This window comes from Conger conger, chromosome 11, assembly GCF_963514075.1.
Source record: "Conger conger chromosome 11, fConCon1.1, whole genome shotgun sequence".
NCBI classification, from domain to species: domain Eukaryota; kingdom Metazoa; phylum Chordata; class Actinopteri; order Anguilliformes; family Congridae; genus Conger; species Conger conger.
This window is the reverse complement of record NC_083770.1, coordinates 7,854,345-7,877,872: the sequence shown is the minus strand read 5'-3', so window position 1 is coordinate 7,877,872 and position 23,528 is coordinate 7,854,345. Positions and strand designations below refer to the sequence as shown.

At 43.3% G+C, this 23,528-nt stretch overlaps 1 protein-coding gene across 1 annotated transcript; it reads left to right on the top strand.

Annotated features, from left to right (window-relative positions):
- Window positions 1–1,515: 1,515 nt before the first annotated feature.
- On the top strand, window positions 1,516–21,638 carry pggt1b (protein geranylgeranyltransferase type I, beta subunit). Its single transcript, XM_061260729.1, has 9 exons — window positions 1,516–1,694; window positions 2,403–2,521; window positions 7,283–7,350; window positions 8,875–9,026; window positions 10,505–10,637; window positions 16,583–16,628; window positions 18,495–18,679; window positions 19,338–19,446; window positions 20,872–21,638. Exons 1-9 carry the CDS (start codon window positions 1,567–1,569, stop codon window positions 21,018–21,020), a joined length of 1,089 nt encoding a protein of 362 aa, XP_061116713.1. The 5' UTR covers window positions 1,516–1,566; the 3' UTR covers window positions 21,021–21,638.
- The last annotated feature ends 1,890 nt before the right edge of the window (window positions 21,639–23,528 follow it).

The following is a 23,528-nucleotide window of genomic DNA, read 5'->3' as shown; positions in this document are numbered from 1 at the left end:
CTCCTAATGGGAGAACCTTTTTTTTAATTGAAGGCATCACATTACAAGAAATCTTGTAGTAGCTGTACCTGGTACTTGGTTTAGTCCAGTATCAGTATAATGTTAGAGTAGCTCAGGCTCAGTCAAATAAGGACATTTTGCATTAGAAGGAAATGGGGTCTGTGGAAGGGCTCCCATACATGATTAATGACATGTGGTTGTGTGGCAACACATCCCACTAGTCCACAGTCCAGACTGTTAATAAGCATGGGTGTTAATCTGGAATAGCCCGTGTTAGTCAGAGCATTCTGACAGTTTGGAGAAAATGCGTCAGCAGACGATTAACGGCCATGTTATGATTGATGAACTTTGACTGGGAATGGGAATATGACCAGAACACCAAAAATGGGTCTGCACTGGTTATGTGAACCTTTTGACTCCCAGGGTAATAATTTTATATGCTTTCTTTATTCCCAACATGTTAATAGTTCATTTTGTTAACTAACCCCAGTGCTTCTACATCACTGACATTTCTGTGTAATATTGCTACTGCGTGTATCATGTGCGTTTCACTGGAGCAGAACAACTCTTTGACAAGTAAGGTTTTTAACCACAGAACTATGTTATGCTTTTGACGTTAAAATGTGTTTTAAGCTGTTAGAACATGCACTTCCTATGTGACACCTTCAGTGCTGTCATGTGGTGTAGGCCTTGGTTTTGTGTCAGCTTGACTACTGCTCAGTTATTTGGGCATCAGGAACCCTGGAAATTACAAATAGCTCAAAACAAGGCTGGTTGGCTTACACTCTGTAAGAACCAAAAAAGACTCAAGTCTATTTCCAACTTTTAGCTGAGTACCTACCAGTTTACTTGTATTTTTCAGCACCACCATTGACATTCATAACAGTGGATTTTATTTATATTTATTCAGACAGGACACTGTTCTGACACTCCTCAGCAGAACACTAGAAGGGCCAGTAAAGTGCAGCTAATGCTACCTTTCCCAACAGCTAATACTTTTATATAGGGCAGTATCCTCGTTGAATACACTGCCTCTAAATATTTGCCTTACTCATGGGAAAGTTGTATTTAAAAGACTGGTCAAATCTTTCACTTTCGTATTGAGAACGTTTGTAATGTGTCTTGTACTTAATAGTTAGTATTCTATATTCTAAGATAAAATGCTTTTAAATATTATTTGTCAATGGCAGGTTTTTTTTAGTTTTTTTGTCTTGCCATTGTGTTGCTTTTGTTTTCCGTTATTACTTTTAGTTTGTCTTGTTAATGACATCACATTGTAAGGATCCTATTCTAAATATTATATATTTCGTTTACATTAAAAAAATCCTCTTGGGTTGTAAAGCACGTTTCACGTGGACCCCAGGATGACTGGCTTGTGGCTTCCAGGTCAGCAAATGTGGATAAATATATTACATATATTATATATTATATATATTATAAAATAATAATGCTTGATTATATTTTCTGAGCAATAAAATAGCAACGGCTTGTAGTATTTTCAGAGTTGGAGGAGCGTCCTGTTTACACCGGAAGCGACGTAAACGGAAGTGTTTTTCAAACTCAAAGATGGCGGAAGAGGAGAATTCACTTGGCGAGTTTGAAGAAATCGACTTTCTAAAAGATCGCCATGTACGGTTTTTCCAGAGATGCCTTCAAGTATTACCGGAGCGATATTCCTCATTGGAGACCAGCAGGTAACTAACCTTACAGCTAATGCACAATCTTTGATAGCTAGCTTTGCTGTGTCCGCTGACCCCGAGCACTGCATCCTCCCAAAATACGCGACGATTCTACCATTAGCTGGATGCTTGCGCTAGTGCGGCGCCTTACCGTTGTAAAATAACATTAAACATGTTCCAGTTTTTGTCCAAAAATGTTCTGCCCTGTCTGTTTTGTCAGTAATAGAACTGCGTGATAACGTTAGCTTTCTATTTCATTTGCTTTCTCGCAAAAAAATCGGGGGAATCTCGTGTAACCATACCCTTCCTGTCCACTAAGTTGCAGCTACTTTATTTGTGTTTCGCTACATAATTACCTAAATAAAACGTTTCTGTTTTTTAAACACGTGAGATTTTGGTGCAAACTGTTTGTAAGTTGCACCATATTTTTCCAAAAACAAGTGAACGACGATTTAATTTGATAACTACGTAAATCTGCTCATTAGCTAAAGCTAACCGTACAAACTGGGCTAATATACATTTGTTGCCATAGTGTTTGTTAATTGTAATAACTGTTAAGATAAAGTCCGCAAAAAATTGCAACGTTTTACCTAAAAACGGATAGCCTTTTGCTAATAGAGAGATGGCGAATGTCTTGTGCTGGGCAAGATCATGTACTGACAGGACTTATTTTAGGTGCCTGCGTTTTGGTGTTGGTAATGACGTTGTCCTTCCACTTTTCAGGTTGACCATTGTGTTTTTTGCCCTTTCTGGCCTTGATGTTCTGGATGCTCTGGATGTTGTAGACAAGCCCAGTCTGATCGAGTGGATTTACTCACTGCAAGTCCTGCCCACAGAAGACCGTAAGTGTCTGACCTTTCACCTGTCTCCAGGAATTGGCTCTTGTGACCTCTGATGAAATATAAACGCATCTGCGCATCTGCGCAGCTGCATTTCATTCTTATGTGAACCATAACATTTTTTGGATTGATTGGATATGCCGATTCTGAATTGTACTGTGAATTGTTGATGTTTGGTTGAGAAATCCACACTTGTCTTCTAGTGTTGATTATCTGCTTTTGTTAAAGATTTTGGTTTCACCACCCATGTAGTAATTGCAGCACTTTTTATATGTAGTCCCCCCCCCCCCCCCATTTCAACGTTTGAGACAGATTAACATAATGTCAAATAAAATAGTGTTTTGTATTTGCTTGCATATTCTTTGCATGCCATGATTTCTTGAAGTCTGTGATGAGTGAACATCATCAGAGTCTGCATATCTTATTTTCAGGTTGTCTTGCATGTGATACTAAAACTCTTTGCCTTTGCCTTTGAATGTATCTCTCGATTCAGCTGTAAATTATGCGGATACGGTACGGAACACATTTGTTGGCTAAATGGCTTTCAGACGCTGACGGAGGCATTTTTTTCGAAAATGAATGACATTGTCATGTTCTGTAAATGAGTAGCCTATAATTTCTTTGAATGTCATTGAATTGCAGAAATTGCACTTCAAATTAAATAAATGTAAATTGAATTTATTGGATTTGGAATCAATTCAATTATTACGATTTGGCCCAAACCCTGGTACGGAGCTTGCATAAAACAGGTTTGCACAGGATTAATACCGGATATGCTATAATATGTATTAAACTGTCAAATTCCAGATGACTTGTATATGTTGCCATTACATTAATGTAAAGACGTATGTGGATGTACTCAATTAAATGCAATTATGTTTTGTTTAAAACAGATGGAGAGAATGTCTCTTATTTTCTTGGTTAGATTATTCTTAATCCTGGCAGCAAAGATTTAGAAAGAGTTGTATGAGATGTCAGCAAATCTACAAAGTCTGTTTTAGTCTATACCTATTTAATAATGGACAATAAGGCACAGCCTGCAATTTGGTGGAATAGTTTAAAATCATTTAAAATAAAATGAAGCGGAAATGTTTCACTAACCAAAAAGTAATATTCCCTGACTGAATGAAAGTCTGTCTCTGGAGTGCCATTGATGCAATTTTATATTAATGCAAACATTCAAATGTTAGGAACTGGCTTTGAGATAACAGGATTATTATTGTGTATTTACCTGTGAGGTGATAACTATAGGTTTCAACTTATTGAATACGAAGATGAATAGAGACCGATTCAAATATTGCTCAACCAACAGCTATATCACCCTGTAGTTTTCTCCTGGTTGATGATTGAAACCACATAACTGACAATGGTTGAAACTAACTGGGGGTTGGGCCTGCTTTATTCAGATGCAATTCTTTGTGTGCATGCCAGGGGGCAGTCTTATCTGTTGGACCTAATGGAAAAAGTCTCCTGTGCAGAGGGAGAATATTATTGCTGAAAGTTTGTTAAAGCAAGGCCCTGACTGAAATATGATTGTTAAAGATCCCATGACACCCATTACAAAGAGAAGAAGGCTCCCTGGTGTTTTGGAAAAATCCCAGTTTGGCTGTTTCAGACTGGGCTTCTCTCTACTGTAACGCTGTGATTCTTCCTCATTGTCAGGCACATTTTAAAAGCTGTTGAGCAGATGCAGTACATTATTATAATGAATGCAAATTATACTTTTGCTTATATAATTTTCTCTTGTGTGCCTGTGTGTTGTGTAGTTATTCATTCTTCTTCACTTCCAAATCCCATCCCCGCACACTTTCCAAGCGAATCAAAGTCTCGCGGCTCCTTTCTGCATGGAAAACCAAGGACATCTTTTTAGTCAAATGTGGTAATTTCTCAGGGGTGCGAGATTGCTATAATATTCATCAACTGGATGTAAAAAAAATGGCATTGAGCAGGTCCCCACCCCCATGCCCTTGGTGAACTCTTAGAGCCATTCCGTATTGTCATTGAATAATTTCCGCCCTTGTCACACCCTGATATTGACCTTTTCCAGGGTTGGAATCCATTGACCTTATCCTCTTGGCCTAAGCCTCAGGCCCACCTCAAAATCGCACGTTCTTTTGTTCGGGTATAGAGATCACTATCACTGCTATAAAGTGACTAGTTGCAGCCCATGTTTCTTTGGGAGGTGCGATCGATATTATAATCATACATGAGCCAGTTGGAGGGCGGTACATGTCTCACTGACGAGAGCTGGTAGCCTGTGGCTGTAGCCGGGTTTGTCATTGTTACACTCTCTGAAATAAAGTGACGGTGGAGGTGCATTTTTGTTCAAGGGTCACTTTTCAGTAATGTTCACTTTGGGTACCAAAGTTATGTTCCTATAGGGTACCACCCCAGCGACAAGCATTTGTACCTTTTTGGGCACATTTCGTACCTTTGTTTCTGAGAGTGTACCAGCTTATTTACTCTCTGGCACCCTGGTCAACTCCAACCTATACTGTAGGATCATGACATACTGTAGGATTCTCAGCCATAGTTGCGTAATGACATGAACACTCTATAGCCTAATGATTTTCTATTCCCAAAATACATATATTCAGCGAAAGAAAAAGGTGGCATTGAAGTTCGCATCACTGAAGAAACAGTCCGTGTAAGTGTGTAAAGATTTAGATGTGTGTAAGCATCGTCTTCATGTGATGTAATAGAACCTGAGTGATGTATCTGCACATGCAGTTCTGCAAGGCGACAAAGTGGCACATCTGAGCAGTAATCAGAACAGTTTGAAAGTCATCCTTACCTTTGCCATAAATCGGCAGTGCCACCCAGTTTGTTATAAGCTCTTTTATTTCAGTGTTGATACCACTTTTGCCAAAGTATTTTTGCAGTTATTTAATGTTCAATGTTCAATATTTAGTTATTTGGTTTATAGTCACAATATCTTTCATTACTGTTGACTGCTATTGGTACTAAATTGCCTTACACGTCATAATACACTTGACAATTATCGTGTTTTTGTACTGTTGAGTGATTATGTAGCTGTGCCTGATACCGTCCCAATAATGTCGGAAATGATTGAGTGAGTTGTATGTTGAATGCAACATCAAGTATATGTCAGCATTTAAGAAAATTTTCATCTGGTATTCTGGGCTTCTCTTCAATCAGGATTTTCAGAAAAAGGGCATCATGAGAAGGAAGTTAAAAGCTCGTCAAATACATTTCAGTATCGTCAGCTCAGTCTGTCGCTGTTTTTCTTTTAGCTCTTTTTGGCACGTATCGCCCCGCTGAATGACTCACTGCAGCCCTCCGTGGGTTCACTTCAAGATGGAAGACGTGACGTGCGATAATAAACTGTTGCCACAAGGTGGCAGCATCGACGTTTGCCTAAACGTACAGCGGTGCAGGTTAATTGTATTTCATTCTCATAGAGTAAGTCTGTAGGCATATAGGTAAATTTCCATGGAACTATGTCGCAGCTGTCACGTATTTCATGTCAGTTTGCCTGTAATGTGTACAATTCAGTGATTGGTACCTGCCCCTGCATGAGTGAAACTTTACTAGTGAATCACACTAATCTCGGTAAGAAACTGTTTAAAGGCATACTATGCAGGATTTTCACTTTGAAAATAGTAGAAAACAAACATGCCCAGTCATTAGTATGATACACTGACAACCTTGGTCTGTGTTCAGTTCTGCCCCGTACCCTGCTTGTCCACTTATATTTGTTATTCTAAAAACTCCTCGGGCCGCTTCTGCTCAGGGGCAGAATTATTTTGGGGGTGTGGGCAGGCAGGGTTGAGAATGGGGCCATAGATATTTTTTTGTATTTGATAAAAGGCCGCATCAAGGCCTAAAATTCTGCATAGTAACAGAGGTGTCGATAGACAATACAACTGAAATAAATAACAGTCACAATAAATGTTGTATATTCAGATATACATTCTGTGCGCACACCTTCACTCTCTCACACACACACACACACACACACACACACACACACACACACACACTGCTGACTGTGAGTCGACGGCTAATCCACAGCCATTGCACTCCCCACTAAATTTCATACCCTCTGAGAGATTGGTTTAGAAAAAAGGTAGAAGGCAGGTCTGTTGGTTGAGCAAAACGGCAGAACTCCAGAGCTTCGATTGTGACTGTGCTTACTGCATCAGTCCCCCATTAAAAAAAAAAGCTTCCTCTGCTATGTTTTGCGCTTCAAACATACCAAATTCGATTTTCAACACTTCACTTTTGCGACGGGCGAGACCATTAAAGATGCTGTCGCTTGAAGGAAGTGCTCACGAGGCCACCAGGTGCCCGAGATAAGGCAGCGGCAGCAAATTCAGAATTTCCCAGCCTGCCAGACGGCAAACAAAACAGGCGGCTTTGTGGCTTCAGAGGATAAGGCAGGCTGTTTAGCATCCGTAAGCCCGCGCGCCATCCAAAACCTGGGCCGCACACACCGTATCCGGCAAAACCTCCAGCGCACAGCTCGCATTAGTATGCGACAGTTACTCAATCACTGCCATAGCCAGTTAAACACAGTCAGGGTCTGGTACAGATATCTATGAGGCATAGCAGGAATACGGGAACCTACATTTTATATCAAACCTTATTCATGGGAGTACAAAATGTACCCATGCTGAGTGTGTCATTATGTACCCTCTCTGTTCCATTGTATTATCAGCAGTGATGTATATCATTGTGTACCCTCCCTCCTCAAACACCAGGTATACTACGGTTTGTGTTTTGTTTTCGGTTTCCTTTCAGAATCTAACCTCGGTCGCTGTGGGTTCCGAGGGTCATCACATTTAGGAGTTCCATACGACCCCTCCAAGGTACTGTTTTCCTGTCTTTCCTCATGAATCTACACGTTCCCTTTGTCCTGGCCATTGTGTCCTAAAGCCTAATGTCAGTGTGCTATTTTCCTTAAAGTAACGATGGTGGTTGCTCACATTTTCTTCTATGCAATTTGCACAAGAGGGCATTGAAGAAACACGATGAAAGTATTAAATATGTCTCTTCTTAATTTTGGAGAAGTCAGCATTTTAAATGTATCGTCCTATTTTCAACCGGTTGAGAATGTTCTCCCAAGTAGTACGTCTCATGAGGTCCACTTATCGCTCCACTATAACTCCTGACCCACAGGAAAGTGGGGGCACATCATAGCTAAATGAAAGTTCTCATTACCATGCCCAGATAATTTGGGTGAACTTTTGTAGTGGGAAATTTAGCTGTAGAAAAATCTTTTTTAAAATATATTTTAATGACAGAGTAATATTAATACAATAATAAAATTATGCACCTTTCTTTTATTGTTGCCTAAAGACAACTGGCAAGTGTCACATTCAACCACCATGTTACTCCTTTAAACGAGAAGGAACATTGCTAATTTGTTTAAAAAGCGACAGCACTCACTAGAGACCTGTACTGTACATAACAAATTGATTTACGGATTTATCGGAATGTTAAGGTGTGCTTTGATTTACTTTTACTGAGTAGATTTACTTTCAGATTTAGGTTTATTGGTTTTACACACCGCAGGGCTGCACTGAACAAATGGACAGTCAAATGAAATCACCAGTTTTTACCGTGATGTCATCCCATCAGATCTGCTCTGTTTTTGATCTGGCTTGAACAGTTCAGTTCTTGTTTCACATTTGCTCACTTTTTCCGAGCTGAGAGAAGAATCTATTGTGTTTATTTTCCATGTCTTCACTTGCCCGGTTCTTGTCGCCGTGTCAATGGACCTTTTGTTCAATTTTGTTATGCTTCCCTGCCCAATGCAGTGATATGTCTGAGTTGTTCACATCTTTTCCTTTGAAAAAGATGGGCTGTCTGCTACTTTCACATCATACAAAATTGGTGAATTATTTACATTTAGTGAGGATTCATATAAATGTCTGCAAGAATGGCCAGTATATCAGTGATCCTTTATGCAAGCAAAGTATGAAAATCAAATTGTATTCCATCACAGATTTTTTCACAGAGCTTCTTCAATCTTTCTTTAGCAGGTATTTTACATTTAAAAAATAAAATAATTTAGTATTTTAGTCTTATAATGAGATTTCAAATCTTTCTTCTTTTTTTTCTTTCAAGTAGTTTGTTGAAAGGTAATATTTTAAATATTTTTAAGTAATATTTTCTTACCCCATTGGCAAATCTTGAAATTAGTCAAAATGTCTTCCCTTATATGTAATTGTTTCGGAGAAAAGTATTGGAAATAGGATTTGAAGTCTAAATAACTTGTAGAGATTGACTTGCTTTCTGCAGTCGAGTTGGTTACCAAAGGTATTGCTAAAGACGGTAAGTCCTTTAAAAAAAATAAACAAATAAATAAAATCAAGCCCCTTTTTGCCCAGGGCCCCGGAACAGCCCACCCGTATGACAGCGGTCACATCGCGATGACGTACACCGGCCTGGCCTGCCTGGTCATCCTGGGAGACGACCTGGGCCGGGTCAACAAGGAGGCCTGCCTGTCCGGTCTGAAGGCCCTGCAGCTGGAGGACGGCAGGTAGGGGGCGCTCTCCTGTTCACAACCGCCGTCCCTCAGCTGGCACAGGATGAAGAAGAACAAATTGTTGCCGTTGGAATTATCGGGTTCTGTCTGTGTTCTGAGTAGTTTTGAGATGGTGAGCTTCAAGGCTTTCCCATTTTAATAAAGCAAAACGGAAAGGCGGGGCATTACTTCGCAAATTAAAATGACGGACACCCTAAAAGTACTCTGAATGTACAATATCACAATGCTTTCAAATTGCCCACTGTACAACGTATCCATGAAACGGGTTCATTTTTGTCAAAATATCAGTTAGAAATGGATGGCCTGGAAATGGATGAAGGAAATAAGGTGGAAGTGAAGAAGAGAAAATAACGAAGCAGGCTTGTTTGTGGACGCTGCCCCTCCCCCACTCCTCCACACTCCAATGAGTAGAACAATTGCCCATGGGGCAAATTGGGTCATCCGCGCTGTCAGCGCTGTACACGAACCGGCCAGTTTTGGTCACAGCAACGGCTTTCCCCTTCAGGGACGATCCAATCCACCCACGAATGAGTCGTCAAACGCGCGCCGCCTTCCAGAACTTTCTGAACGACGGTATTGTTTCTTCATCCTGCACTTGTAGTTGAGGCCTCACGGCGTTCAGGAGGCAGGGAGAGCGCTGAACGCAGGCAGAGCCGTTGAAATGAGGCGCTACGACAGCTTAGCTGACCTTTAGCGACCTGCCGTGCTCAGACAGCTACAGTTTGCATTTCTATATATATATATTCCATCTGTGAGCTGTGTGACTGGTGACTCAGAAAGGCTGTACGAAGCCGTTTCCCCAGTGACCGCAAAGTACACTTCAGCACTAGAGATTTGTTTATTGTTACTATTTTGGTTGGCACTAGCGCTGATAGTTTTAATTAAGAAAATTGTTAGTTTGCGGTATACACAGTTGGGCTCTACGCTAACCATTTTTTCCGGGGAGCATATATGCCCCGAAGATAAAAAATGTAGATGCATCCTAATTAGTAGTTCCTGAATTATTTTTCCAGTTTTTCCAGACTATAAATTAAGATGTGGACAATTTTGTGGTTAAATAAATTACTTAATGCTGGCAACACTAAACCTCTGGGAATAGGTATGGGAATCTGTAAGGTTTTTTTAATCTTTTGAACCAAAACAACTGCTTGGTATGCTGTCATTTTGGCAGATTGTGTCAATTTTCTTGAATCATTATATGTTTGTTAAAAAAAAAACATTAAATAAATGCAAGCAATGTGAATTTTCCCTCATAGTCATTGCTTGATTCGGAAATACAAATACAAAATGCGTGAAAATGACCAATTTCACGCATTTAACTACATTCAAATAACTCTGATTCAATAATGCTCTGTAATTCAATGCTAATGAATGATTATTATGATATCAGAGAGGGGGGAAGGTGAGAGTGCAGTATTTGAGAGTCACGGGGAAGGGGAGCTGATTCCTCTTCTCTTCTTCTTTGTTTTCAGTTTCTATGCCGTCCCGGAGGGAAGCGAAAACGACATGCGGTTTGTGTACTGTGCCTCCTGCATCTGCTACATGCTGGACGACTGGTCTGGCATGGACGTGAAGAAAGCCATCGACTACGTCCGCCGGAGCATGGTAAGGCCCGACCGCAACACGGACTCTTGCTAGGGTAACCGCGTCTACTACACTCTGTCTGTACTCCGCGCTGAGTCTGTACTCCGCGCTGAGTCTGTACTCCGCGCTGAGTCTGTACTCCGCGCTGAGTCTGTACTCCGCGCTGAGTCTGTACTCCGCGCTGAGTCTGTACTCCGCGCTGAGTCTGTACTCCGCGCTGAGTCTGTACTCCGCGCTGAGTCTGTACTCCGCGCTGAGTCTGTACTCCGCGCTGAGTCTGTACTCCGCGCTGAGTCTGTACTCTATGCTGTGTCTGTGTCTGTACTACACGTGCGTGTTGATGCTCCTTCAGTTCACACCATATTCCCTGCTGTGAACTAGATAACGCGTCGAGACGGGTCCTTGTTGTCGATTATGGTTATTGTCGATTATGATTATGGATTATGGTTTCCACCAGTCGCCCTGGCTAAATGAGAGAATTGGATGTGTACACCAACACTGGTTCACTTATAGGTCACAGTAGAACATTTTGCGTATTGATATAAGAACAGTCTTCTGCTGTCCTTCATACAGTGCATCCGGAAAGTATTCACAGTGCTTCACTTTTCCCACATTTTATTATGTTACAGCCTTATTTCAAAATAGAATGAATTCATTTTTTTCCTCAAAATTCTACACACAACACCCCATAATGACAACATGAAAGATGCTTTTTTGAAATTTTTGCAAATTTATTAAAAATAAAAAACTAAGAAATCACATGTACATAAGTATTCACAGCCTTTGCTCTATACTCTGTTGATGCACCTTTGGCAGCAATTACAGCCTCAAGTCTTTTTGAATATGATGCCACAAGCTTGGAACACCTATCTTTTGGCAGTTTCACCCATTCCTCTTTGCAGCACCTCTCAGGCTCCATCAGGTTGGATGGGGAGCGTCGGCGCACAGCCATTTTCAGATCTCTCCAGAGATGTTCAATCGGATTCAAGTCTGGGCTCTGGCTGGGCCACTCAAGGACATTCACAGAGTTGTCCTGAAGCCACTCCTTTGATATCTTGCTGGGTTGGGTCGTTGTCCTGCTGAAAGATGAACCATCACCCCAGTCTGAGGTCAAGAGCGCTCTGGAGCAGGTTTTCGTCCAGGATGTCTCTGTACATTGCTGCATTGATCTTTCCCTCAATCCTGACTAGTCTCCCAGTTCCTGCCACTGAAAAACATCCCCACAGCATGATGCTGCCACCACCATGCTTCACTGTAGGGATGGTATTGGCCAGGTGATGAGCGGTGCCTGGTTTCTTCCAAGCATGACGCCTGGCATTCACGCCAAAGAGTTCAATCTTTGTCTCATCAGACCAGAGAATTTTGTTTCTCATGGTCTGAGAGTCCTTCAGGTGCCTTTTGGCAAACTCCAGGCGGGCTGCCATGTGCCTTTTACTAAGGAGTGGCTTTCGTCTGGTCACTCTACCATACAGGCCTGATTGGTGGATTGCTGCAGAGATGGTGGTCCTTCTGGAAGGTTCTCCTCTCTCCACAGAGGAACGCTGGAGCTCTGACAGAGAGTGACCATCGGGTTCTTGGTCACCTCCCTGACTAAGGCCCTTCTCCCGCGATTGCTCAGTTTAGACGGGCGGCCAGCTCTAGGAAGAGTCCTGGTGGTTCCAAACTTCTTCCATTTATGGATGAAGGAGGCCACTTTGCTCATTGGGACCTTCAAAGCGGCAGAAATTTTTCTGTACCCTTCCCCAGATTTGTGCCTCCGACAATCCGGTCTCGGAGGTCTACAGACAATTCCTTTGACTTCATGCTTGGTTTGTGCTCCGACATGCACTGTCAACTGTGGGACCTTATATAGACAGGTGTGTGCCTTTCCAAATCATGTCCAATCAACTGAATTTACCACTGGTGGACTCCAATTAAGCTGTAGAAACATCTCAAGGTTGATCAGTGGAAACAGGATGCACCTGAGCTCAATTTTGAGCTTCATGGCAAAGGCTGTGAATACTTATGTACATGTGATTTCTTAGTTTTTTATTTTTAATAAATTTGCAAAAACATTTTTCACGTTGTCATTATGCGGTATTGTGTGTAGAATTTGGAGGAAAAAAATGAATTTAATCAATTTTGGAATAAGGCTGTAACATAACAAATGTGGAAAAAGTGAAGCGCTGTGAATACTTTCCGGATGCACTGTATGCTTATCAGTAAATATTGCTAAGATGTCTAAATGTGTAATGTTAGGGCTAATTAAGTAATTAAGAAGCTGGCAGGAAACATGGAAGTGGATATGAGCCTTATTGCTTACCTTTGTGCAGGTAGGTTGTTGGCTTTGCTGCCATGAAGACTTGCGTCTTTGTTGTCCTGAGCCTTTCAGTTACGGTGAAACGGATATGTGATTCCGCGATAAGAGAGTCAAACGAATCTTTCGGGAGGGATTTGTGAAGGGCAGGGAGCGGATTTGACTGAGGTCTAATGAGGCGGGGGGAGAATGCGTGCCACCCTGTGAAAGACATTTCAGACATTTGATCGACGTGCACGTCCACCAGGTGACGTCTAAATTCAAAACGTTTTCCAGGGAGCGGATGGAAAATACTCCATCCGTGACTCCTTGTTGTGAAAATACACAAGCATTACAATTTCTCTCATTTTATGGAATATGTACCTCAATGGTTCATATGGGTTGACCAAATTGAGGAAAAAGTTTTGATTTCACATTGTCTTTAAATGTGTTGCACAGTTCTAACACTGACAGGATTCGGAAGCGAAATAAGTTAGAAATAGACATATTTGCAGCACCTAAATAACACCTGTGGTCTGGTGTTAATATTGCTTGTGGCTAGTTGTTAAAATATGATATTTGAATGGTATTCCTGAAGGGGAAAGACATGGTTAAACATCACAGAGCCAGGCCTTAGCTGCAGCTGACTGCAGCTGCATTTGCCCCCTCGTCATTCCATACATGACAAATATGTGTTTCATTAAACACAATTTTATTAATCCCAAACAATTGTGTCCCTGTGCCTAAAGAGATTCTAATCTCAATCAGACATTGTGATTATAAAGATAAAGTAAAAAGCGCCGCTTGGAGACGCCATTTTGATTTTGGTACATTGTCATTTCTCTCCAGACTGCATCCCTTTATGAGAGCGCACACACGTGATATGTAAGAAGGCTGCTTTGTAGATTTGTTTTTAGGCGTTCGCTAAGAACACACTTATCCCATTTGGCTTACTGTTTGTATTTTCTGTCCATAAGCACCACACCTCAACAAAACGTCCATGTTTACTGAAGCAAGTTAAGTCCTTGTTGTTGATACGCTGTGAGGAATTTGAAATGCTCGTCGCAGTGGTGGGTGATTCCGGTCCTGGAGGGCTGGTGTTTATGCGGGTTTCCACCAGTCTAAAACACACTTATCCCAGTTGGCTTACTGTTTGTATTTTCACAAACAGCACCACACCTCCATGTTTACTCAAGCAAGTTAAGTTCTTTAATTTGCTCAAGGAAGTGTTCGCTGTGTTCCGCCCTAGATTCAAACTTTAAGCAGGTCACCAGTCCAGCCCCCTGACCACTAATACAGCCAGTAAAACCTGAAAGGGTTTTTTGGTGGGACATTAGTGCATCTCAACCAAATGTTACAGTACACAAGAGTAGCACGAACCAGCACCAATGTGAATAAATCAGCTTGGTCCTCATAGGGCTGGCAGATGATGTCATAATGACTGTTAGATGAAACCATCCATTCAAGAGTAACCGCAGTGCTACTGTACTTAAGTTGTGATTCACGTTTATAAATGTGTCACTTCGATATATTGCACACGTGGCCTGTTCAGGGTTGTAAAGATTGTATCGAGGCGTGCTACATTTTTGCAGAAAAACACCCTTCCCACTGGGCTAACATAATGACAGGTGAAGTATGGTTTTGGGCAACCAAACAGATCACTGGCTAAACCCATATTCCTGCCAGGCTGTTAACATTGCCCAGGATTGATGACACCGACAACTGCTGCACCGTCCTGTCATTTCTCACACGCTTACGTCAGAAATCTTCTGAAAACGGGAGAAAAGCCGTATAAAGGCTGTCGGCTTTATTCAACGCGGTGTCACGTTCGAGATATTCAAAGCGGGTCCGAGAAAGAAAGCAATCCCGGTCGTTAATGTAACCCTTTCTCAAGGTTTTTTTTTTTTTCCTTCGCTTTCATTTTCGGAGTACCTCCAGCGCTGACGATAATTTCATTCGGCGTTCTAGTTATTATTTACGAGAAGCGCTTGTCTCTTTCTCTTTGCCAGCCGGTGGAAAGTAGACGGGAAGGAGGAGAGATGACACGGCACTCTGCCTTCTGGCGTAGTGCGCATCAGCAGAGCACGTCCTTGAAAGCAGCTGTGATTCGATTATATTTGGCCCGGGCGGCCAAGAGACCGAGGAGCTCGTTATCCGCGCCGCAGTGACCGATAATGGGTCGTATTATGAATACAAAAATATTGAAACTCGAGAGATGGGGGAGGAGAGTTCTAATTGGCCACAATTGTTTTGATTGTAATTTTGATTTACTTTTGTTATAGTTCGGTGCTTAGTTGTAACATGGGTCTTGTGGAGGTTGAATGAAACGATCTCCCTGTGCTACTTGCACAGACACGCATGCATACACACACATGCGTACATATGTGCACACACATACACTCACACACATGCGCACACTCACGCATACATGCACATTCATATACACATACTTACACGTACATGCACACACACGCACACACACACTCACACACACACACACGCATATCCACACACATACATACTTACACACACACACAAACACACACACTCTCTCACACCCACACACACACACACTCTCATGCACACACACACTCACTCACTCTCTCTCACACACACACACACACACACACACACACACACACCCTGGTAAGCACGGTGTGGGAATGCAGAAACTGCAGCGAAAGCCTTGGTGTTGTTTTTTTCCCTAATCCCACGGTGGATTACGTAATCCACTCCCCTGGCCTCCCATATCCAGTGGATTACGGGACACTGGCGACTCCCTCTGACACGGTCCTGGAGGCGGTCGGACAGCAAGGTCGAAAAACAAAGCCCCAAGCTCCTCGATTTACTCTCAGGCTCTATAAACGTGGTGATCCAGTCAGGAGAGCCCCTGTGGGGGCCTGTAATCTCCTTACCCGTTCAGTTTAGGTGGGATTGTGCCTCTCGGACTCCACGTTTGGCGCGGTCGCCTCAACAATCGACCAGTCTATTCCCGTTCAGCAGCTCTGACCCCGCCCCTTCAGGGCGTGATCCATCTGCTCTTTTGGGCATAGGCTTAGCGGTGAGGTAGACAGTTTGCTTCCTGTGAGACTCTGGACATTAGTGAGAGAACTGTGGGCATTAGTGAGAGAACTCTGGGCGCTAATGAAGAGCAGGAAACAGCCCTTCACTGGGTGTTGTTGTGGAAACTCGCGAGAGCTCACGAGAGCAACGTGCAACTTCAGCGCTCTCGATTCAGATTTCCTGATGTTGGAATTGGAAGGTTCTTTCTGCGTTCTGAGTGGTTTAGAGATTCCAAAGTGAATGGGCTCCAAGCAGATACAACTGTATAAATGTTGCATTTTTTCATACTTTTAAACTGTATTCATTATGTAAAACTTCACTCATATATTTAGTGCCCTAGAAAGAATGTATTTATAACACTGCTTTTGTCAAAAATGTCAGTTGGAACCTTGGAATAATTCTAAAGCCTCGATTTGGTGCCGGAGGCAGGGCACACATCTGGTGTTGCCAAGGCACCAACATGCCCCCCACCCCATCCCCCAGGGCAATCTGTATACCCCCAGGCTCATTTCATCTTAGTTATCCCAGATGTCATGGTGTAAAATGCCTTGTTTCCTCATTCAGGATTATGTGAGGTTGTTTTGAAGCGGGTTGCTAACCGTTTCTTTTTCTTTTTCCTTTCACGCAGTCGTATGACAACGGTATTGGTCAAGGAGCTGGGCTGGAATCGCACGGTGAGTGTAGAAGACACCATCGCACTTCTCACCCTGCAAGGGGTGAGGTCACGAGTACGTGATTGGAATGTGAACCTTGTAATGCTGATGTGACATTCACTACTTATTGAAAGTGATGGAGTTCTGGAACATGGACTTTTACATTCCATTTCTTTAGCAGATTCTTTCATCCTACACAACATACAATAAGTGCAGAGCGAAGGTCTACAGAACTACAGAACTCACTTTGGATACGGGGGAATTCACATAAATGATCAGTTGTCTATCATGAACATCATCTCTTGTTCACAAGGTAAATATAGGCTGAGTCAGTAGGTTGGGTATGTCAGACTAGAAGCCAGGCATAATGGGTATGACTGCTTTGGTAAACAATATGGAAAACCGATTTGGTGAATAGGCGGCACGGATGGTGCAGTGGGTAGCACTGCCGCCTCACAGCAAGGAGGTCCTGGGTTCGAATCCCCGTCGGCCGGGGCCTCTCTGTGTGGAGTTTGCATGTTCTCCCCGTGTCTGCGTGGGTTTCCTCCGGGTACTCTGGTTTCCTCCCACAGTCCAAAGACATGCAGGTTAGGCTGATTGGAGAGTCTAAATTGCCCATAGGTATGAGTGTGTGAGTGAATGGTGTGTGTGCCCTGCGATGGACTGGTGACCTGTCCAGGGTGTATTCCTGCCATTCGCCCATTGTATGCTGGGATTGGCTCCAGCCCCCTGCGACCCTGTTCAGGATAAGCGGGTTCAGATAATGGATGGATGGATGGATGGATTTGGTGAATGCATGTAGTACCAAGATGGATAAAAATACAATGGGACTGAGCGAGATGAAGATACAAAGTACAACAAGATGGTGGAAAAAGAACAAGTCACACGAGTGAAAACCTTCACTTCAAAGGGCTAATGCGTTTTGGTCTACTGTTGAGAGGCACTCTGATTGTTTGAACAGGGAAACATGGGGTTGACTTAGTCTTAGTCTCTTCTTATGTAGGACTTCTTTGGGGACAGACTAAATATGTTTTCCACAAGTCCATAAGAGTGGAGTGTATATGCAGTAATGTATATACACTACTCAGGCTTATGATAGGCATGCATGCTACTCTGTGTAGAGAGACAGGTGAGGCTATGACCAAGATGTTCTCAGAGCGAATTTGCAGCACTTAAGTTAAGTCTTGCAGTATGCCTGGGGCGCTGGCCATTCTTGTTGCTGTTCTCTTGTCCAGACTCTATATATCAGAGGGTTTTATACTTCAGAGGATTACCACGCCAGCAGGCTGTCTGTCTGGACGCATGTATGCCTCGTGTATGTTTTGATTCCAAAAAGTATTCTTCATCGACAAAATTCTCTACCTTTGATTTCCCTTCGTCTCATCCCGCTCCAGAATTGAAATGACATAATTCCTTTTTTTGTTTCGTTTTACTCCAACCTTCCCGTGTATAAGGGATACAACAGCCGGTGCCAAAGGGAGAGGCTCCGTGAGGATTAATAAGTTCTTGGCACGTTACGGAATCCCTTTTATCCAAGGCTTTTCAAGCTCATTGCGAGGGAGGGAGAAAAAAAAAAAGGGAAAATTATAACTTCCCATTTTCCCCGCCACGCGAATGAAACTGATTTAGATTTTTTTTGGCAGTTCGCTGAGACTGCCAGACGCTCCCCTGGTGTGTGTGGCCTCCCCAAAGCTGCCTCGGTGGCAGAATCGCAGGCCTTCTAGAACATTCTTTCAGCAGTTCAATGGCGTCTTTCTCAGTAGCGTTTTGACGAGCGGGGCGCTAACGCGGCGCAGGGTCGCTGGAAAGGCCAGGCCGTTGACGGGGCCTGTTGGCGGGCCGTGTTTGTGGTTAAGGCGAGCCGTCTCTCCCCCCCCCCACACGCAGGCGGCTCCACGTTCTGTGCCGTGGCCTCCCTGTGCCTGATGGGAAAGCTGGAGGAGATGTTCTCGGAGAAGGAGCTGAACAGGATACGGCGCTGGTGCATCATGCGCCAGCAGAACGGCTTCCACGGACGGCCCAACAAGCCCGTCGACACGTGCTACTCCTTCTGGGTGGGCGCCACCCTGGAGGTAACCCCCCCCCCCCCCCTCTCTGCACCTTCTCCTTTCTCCTGTCAGGGTTACTGGATCCTCTCATGTTGAGGTGGAGGATCGGGGTGTGTGTCCGTGTGTCCGTGTGTCCGTGTGTCCGTGTGTCCGTGTGAAAAAAATCAGTTATTACAAGTCATTGCAGATTAGCTGGAGCGGCAAGTTGCGACAAAAAAATCTTTTTTTTAACAGCTAATGTGTTATTTCCACCTGGAAGGAGACCTGTTGAATGGTGGGATGAGAAGCACTTGCACTTAACTTTGTTGACCATGCTAGCTTTAGATTAAAGGGCAATCATAAATTATCGCCCTGTAGTATGTTCAAGAAAAATAATAATAATAAAGTTGAAAATGGCTGGTTTTCCTGTGAAGCCCATACAATTGTTGCAAGATGGCGTAAGCCTCAGCTTCCGATTTAAAGTGAAGACTTGGCTTAGATATTCTTAACATTAAAGAATTTTTGGTAGTATGGTTTTGGTTTTTGGCCCCCTATTCAGTACCAAACCAAGCTTCAGACTCGACTGTACCCACATTGTGTGCACAGACATGCCATTCTTTCCATGCACTCTGTCGTGCGTCCGACCCTGTTCCACGTTCAAATTTCGCCCGTTGTGTTGATTTGGGTTTTGCTATTGTCCCAGCTCCTAGATGTCTTCCAGTACACTAACTTTGAAAAGAACCGGCGCTACATCCTATCGACTCAGGACCGCTTGGTGGGGGGTTTCGCAAAATGGCCGGACAGTCACCCAGGTAAGGTTACGCGCCGTGCACAAGGGCGGTTTTTATCCGTGCCGATTTTGCCTTTGTCAACCGAAACCGCTCCGTAACCCACACCCCGAATGGGGCGAATATTTAATTCATCAGCTCATTGTCCAGAATGGCCCCCGAGGACATCGGAGAAGAACCGGGTTCGGTTACCCTGAACCGCTTGTTGTTCTGCGCGATTCCTCCCGTCAGATTTAAAAGAGACGGTTAAACTCATCCGTTTCCCTGAATGGGTGCTTTCTTTTCCCGACAGTCGAGCTGAATTTAGTTAAATAAGATCTGCGAAACGGCAAATGTCAACAGCTGAGGGGGGACTTTGCGAGCTGAATAGTCTAGACACCGGCGTCTTTCTTCAAGGAATCTTCTAGAAATTCATGCCATTCTTCGAAGGGGATTAGACGCATCTCGCAATTGCTCCGATTCTACTGGTGTCTGTTGGTTGTTTTCAATCCATTACCCTTTTCATTATAATTTGGTTTAGTGCACTGAGCCCTAAGCTTGAAAGCCTTTTAGAGGCCTCCCCTGAGAGTTTACACTGCCTTAGAGGGGTCGCAATACATTATTAATGTTTCCTTAAAGGGGTACTCCACGTCAAAATTACATTTTGCTTTGTTACCTGCAAAATGGTGGCCCCTTTCCCTCGCGATTTTAATCGAATCCCGTAAGTCCAGGACGAGCTCCTTCTTTCGAAAGTGTCAGAGCATATCATTTCACATGTTATGTCAGTCAAGGTTATAAGAAAAGCGCCAGAAGGCCAGAGACCAATTTGGCTGCGATACTCCTCAGAATCGATCGCTCTAAAACGCTTGCCTAGTCATTCAGGGTTTTCTGCAAGCAGCGTTTCCTTCGACTTACTGAGATGAAAAGAAGATTCCGGTAACGTGGAGGACTGAAAACGGCACCCTGGTCAAAAAACAAGATTGATTCAAACGAGAAAGTGTTTTTTACGGTTTTAATAATTTAACATCTTTTTTATCCAGTTAAGTATCCTCTAAAAATGTTGTTCAAGGTGGCTAATATCTCGTAATGGAAACAATTTTTTCCTTTAATACTTTTAAAGGTATCTAAGACAGACCTTTACTATATGTACAATAAGAAACCTGAGGTGACATTTTACCTCTCAAATATTAGTAGTCTATCAGGTATCCATAGAATGCATAGACCTGAAATGTCAAGCTTTTCTGACTTGAGTTACCTCTGTAAATGACTAAACATTTGGTAGAACAGTACACATGCCAGAGGCAGGGTTCAGAATTGTACAGACTGCAACGGGCCCTGCGTAGTCTGGTGCTCGTCGACGGTCTAAAATCTTGTCAGAAGCAGGTGCTTCTCCGTGCTACACGGCTGACCTAGTTCTTCTCCTCCTGGCTCACTGTGCCCCCCTCCTTCCCCCCCCCACGCCCGCTCCAGACGCCCTCCACGCCTACTTCGGGATCTGCGGCCTGTCTCTGATCGGGGAGTCGAGCCTGCGGAGGGTGCACCCCGCCCTGAACATCAGTGAGCGGGCCTTGGAGTGCCTGCGGCAGCTGCACCGGGCCTGGAGAGGGACCTGCACATGACGGCTCGCCCCCTCGCCCTCGCACCCCCCCGCTACCGCCTCCGCCACCGCCTCCGAGCCATGAGAATACCCCCCCCCACCCCACCTTTCAGCCCTCCCTCTCCCACTAACCTTAGCAATAGCAACAATAGCAGTTAGCCTGCGCAGGAGTTTTGAGTCTCTGTGAAACGAGGGGGATGATGAATAAATGATTTGTTGTCGGGGGAGGGGGTGGGGGGTGAGGTCGGGGGCGTCTTCAATAATTGAAAAGAAACTGGCGGACTAGACGGCGAAGGCGGATTCTGTTTGGATTCACAGGGAGGAACGTCTTTCAGAGGAACGTCTTTCAGAGCTGCTTCTTGGTTACATTTGACAGGCCTTCAGTTTTTATCCCCCCCCCCCCTCCGTAAGAAAGTGGTCTTCGAGCAAAAGCCAAGCGAATTTCCCAGTTTTGTTTGATTCACAGTCCAGCGCTCAAATGTATTTCCTAAACGTGTTCGAGTACTTCCGTTTGCCTTGAGTTTAACATTTTCTTTTTTTGTTTGAATGTTTACATACAAAGTTTTTTTTGCTTTACCGATTTAACTGCTCTCGTGTTTGTTCAGATGAGTTTAGAAGTGGAAAAAGTGGGGGGAGGGGAGTGGGGAGAGTTTAGAAGTGGGAGGGGAGGGGAGCGGTGGAACGGAGAGGCTAGTGGAACGGAGAGGCTAGTGTACGTTTGGCGACGTCCCTGATCTGCTTACCGTACGACGTGCCTCAGACAGCAAACGCTGCGCACGCACTCCAGTCTCAGGGCTGGCTCGTGCTGCTGCAGATCAGCCTTAATTCAGAATGAATGTCTGCTCTGTGTACGTACCGCTGCACAAAGCACTGTCAGAACATAATTATGTGCGTCTGGTGTCAGTTCATCCATGTAAGATGTGAATTAGAACAAATACATTACATGAATTAATGTTTATATATTTTATCTATAGAAATAATATAGGAATAATAATGAAGGAGATGTGAATGACCTCCAGTTGCAAATATGCCCAATCTCCTGTTCCGTTGCCGTGAAATGTTTATATAAGAAATGCAGTGTTTATGATTAAGGGCCCGAGAATCCTGTATTCCATGTAAAATTAGAATTGACGGTTCAGAGCTGGTAGTGCTTAATGTCTCTGTCGTGTTTATTCTTCTGTACAGTTAGGCCCCTGAAATGATGGTAGTGTGAAACGAGTTGGATTATATATATTTTAACACATGCATACCACGTACCTAACGGGTACAGTTTCTGCAGAAATGCATCACCGTTGGGTTCCCTAAAGGTTTTCTTCCCCTTTATTTATTTTGTTGGTTTGGGTTCACAGAGAAAAATGTTTGTTTACTATTCTCATATGCATTTCAAATGTGATGAAGAATTTCACAACCCAAAAAGAGCTACACTTGCAAGCAATGAGACCTATCATAAGGCAACGTTTCATAAAATGTTTTACGATGCTAACATTAAATTGGTAAAGTACCCTGTACATGGTGTGATGTAACTCAAACATTTAAGAGCTTCGGTAAGGAAGTAGCTTGGGAGTTCAGAATTTTATTTGTTTATTGCATTTGTATGTGGGGAATAATCCGCGTGTAATAAATGTTACTTATTTTGGCGCAAATTGACAGTGTTTGGGCTTCAGTTTTTTTATTGTTTACTTTTTACTGTTTCTTACTTTAGAGAACATCTGAGAAGAACAAAGTCTCGCACTCCATGAATTGCTCCTCCTTCATTTATTATGGTAATTTCCCATAATTTATTTTTTATTTTTTTAATACTGTGACTAGGCACACTGGCGACCATCCAGAATTTGTAGAACCATCGTTACATCCATAACTTGCGTTTCTCGCAGTGTCCTCCAGGATGTAAAAGTCCGTTCCTGAGACGAGGCCAGTACTGCAGACTGAAACCCTGCTTCCCTGGGTTAACGAGGTTGTGCGCCTCAGTTTTAGGACTGATTGAAGAACTGATTGTAAAGTTTGATCATTGGGTCTCCTGCCCTTTTTCACAGCACATCAGTCTTCCCAAGTGTGTCATAATAACAATAACAATGCTAATTTGTTATTTAGTGAGACACTTTTATCCAAAGTGACTTACAGATGATTAGACTAAGCAGGGGAAACTATCCCCTGGAGAAATGCCTTGCTTCCGGGCCCAACAACTGAGTGGATCTTATCGTGGCTACACTGGGGCTTGAACCACCAACCTTCTGGGTCCTCAAAAACTATTGGAACAGCAAGGTCGATTCCTTTATTTTTGCTATACACTGAAGACAATTGAGTTTGAGATCGAGATGCCCGTGAGATGACCAATCCAAATTTCAGCTTTTATTTCTATTTTTTATCTAGATTTGTTGAACAACTTAGAAAATATCACCTTTGTATCAGACCACCCAATTTTTTCGGTGAGCAAAAGATTGGTTAAACGATAAATAAATCTGAATGTCTGCTTTTGGTTTTAGCCTTGGCTTTTGCCTGTGAAGACTGCGTTTGTGTTAGAAAAGATGAA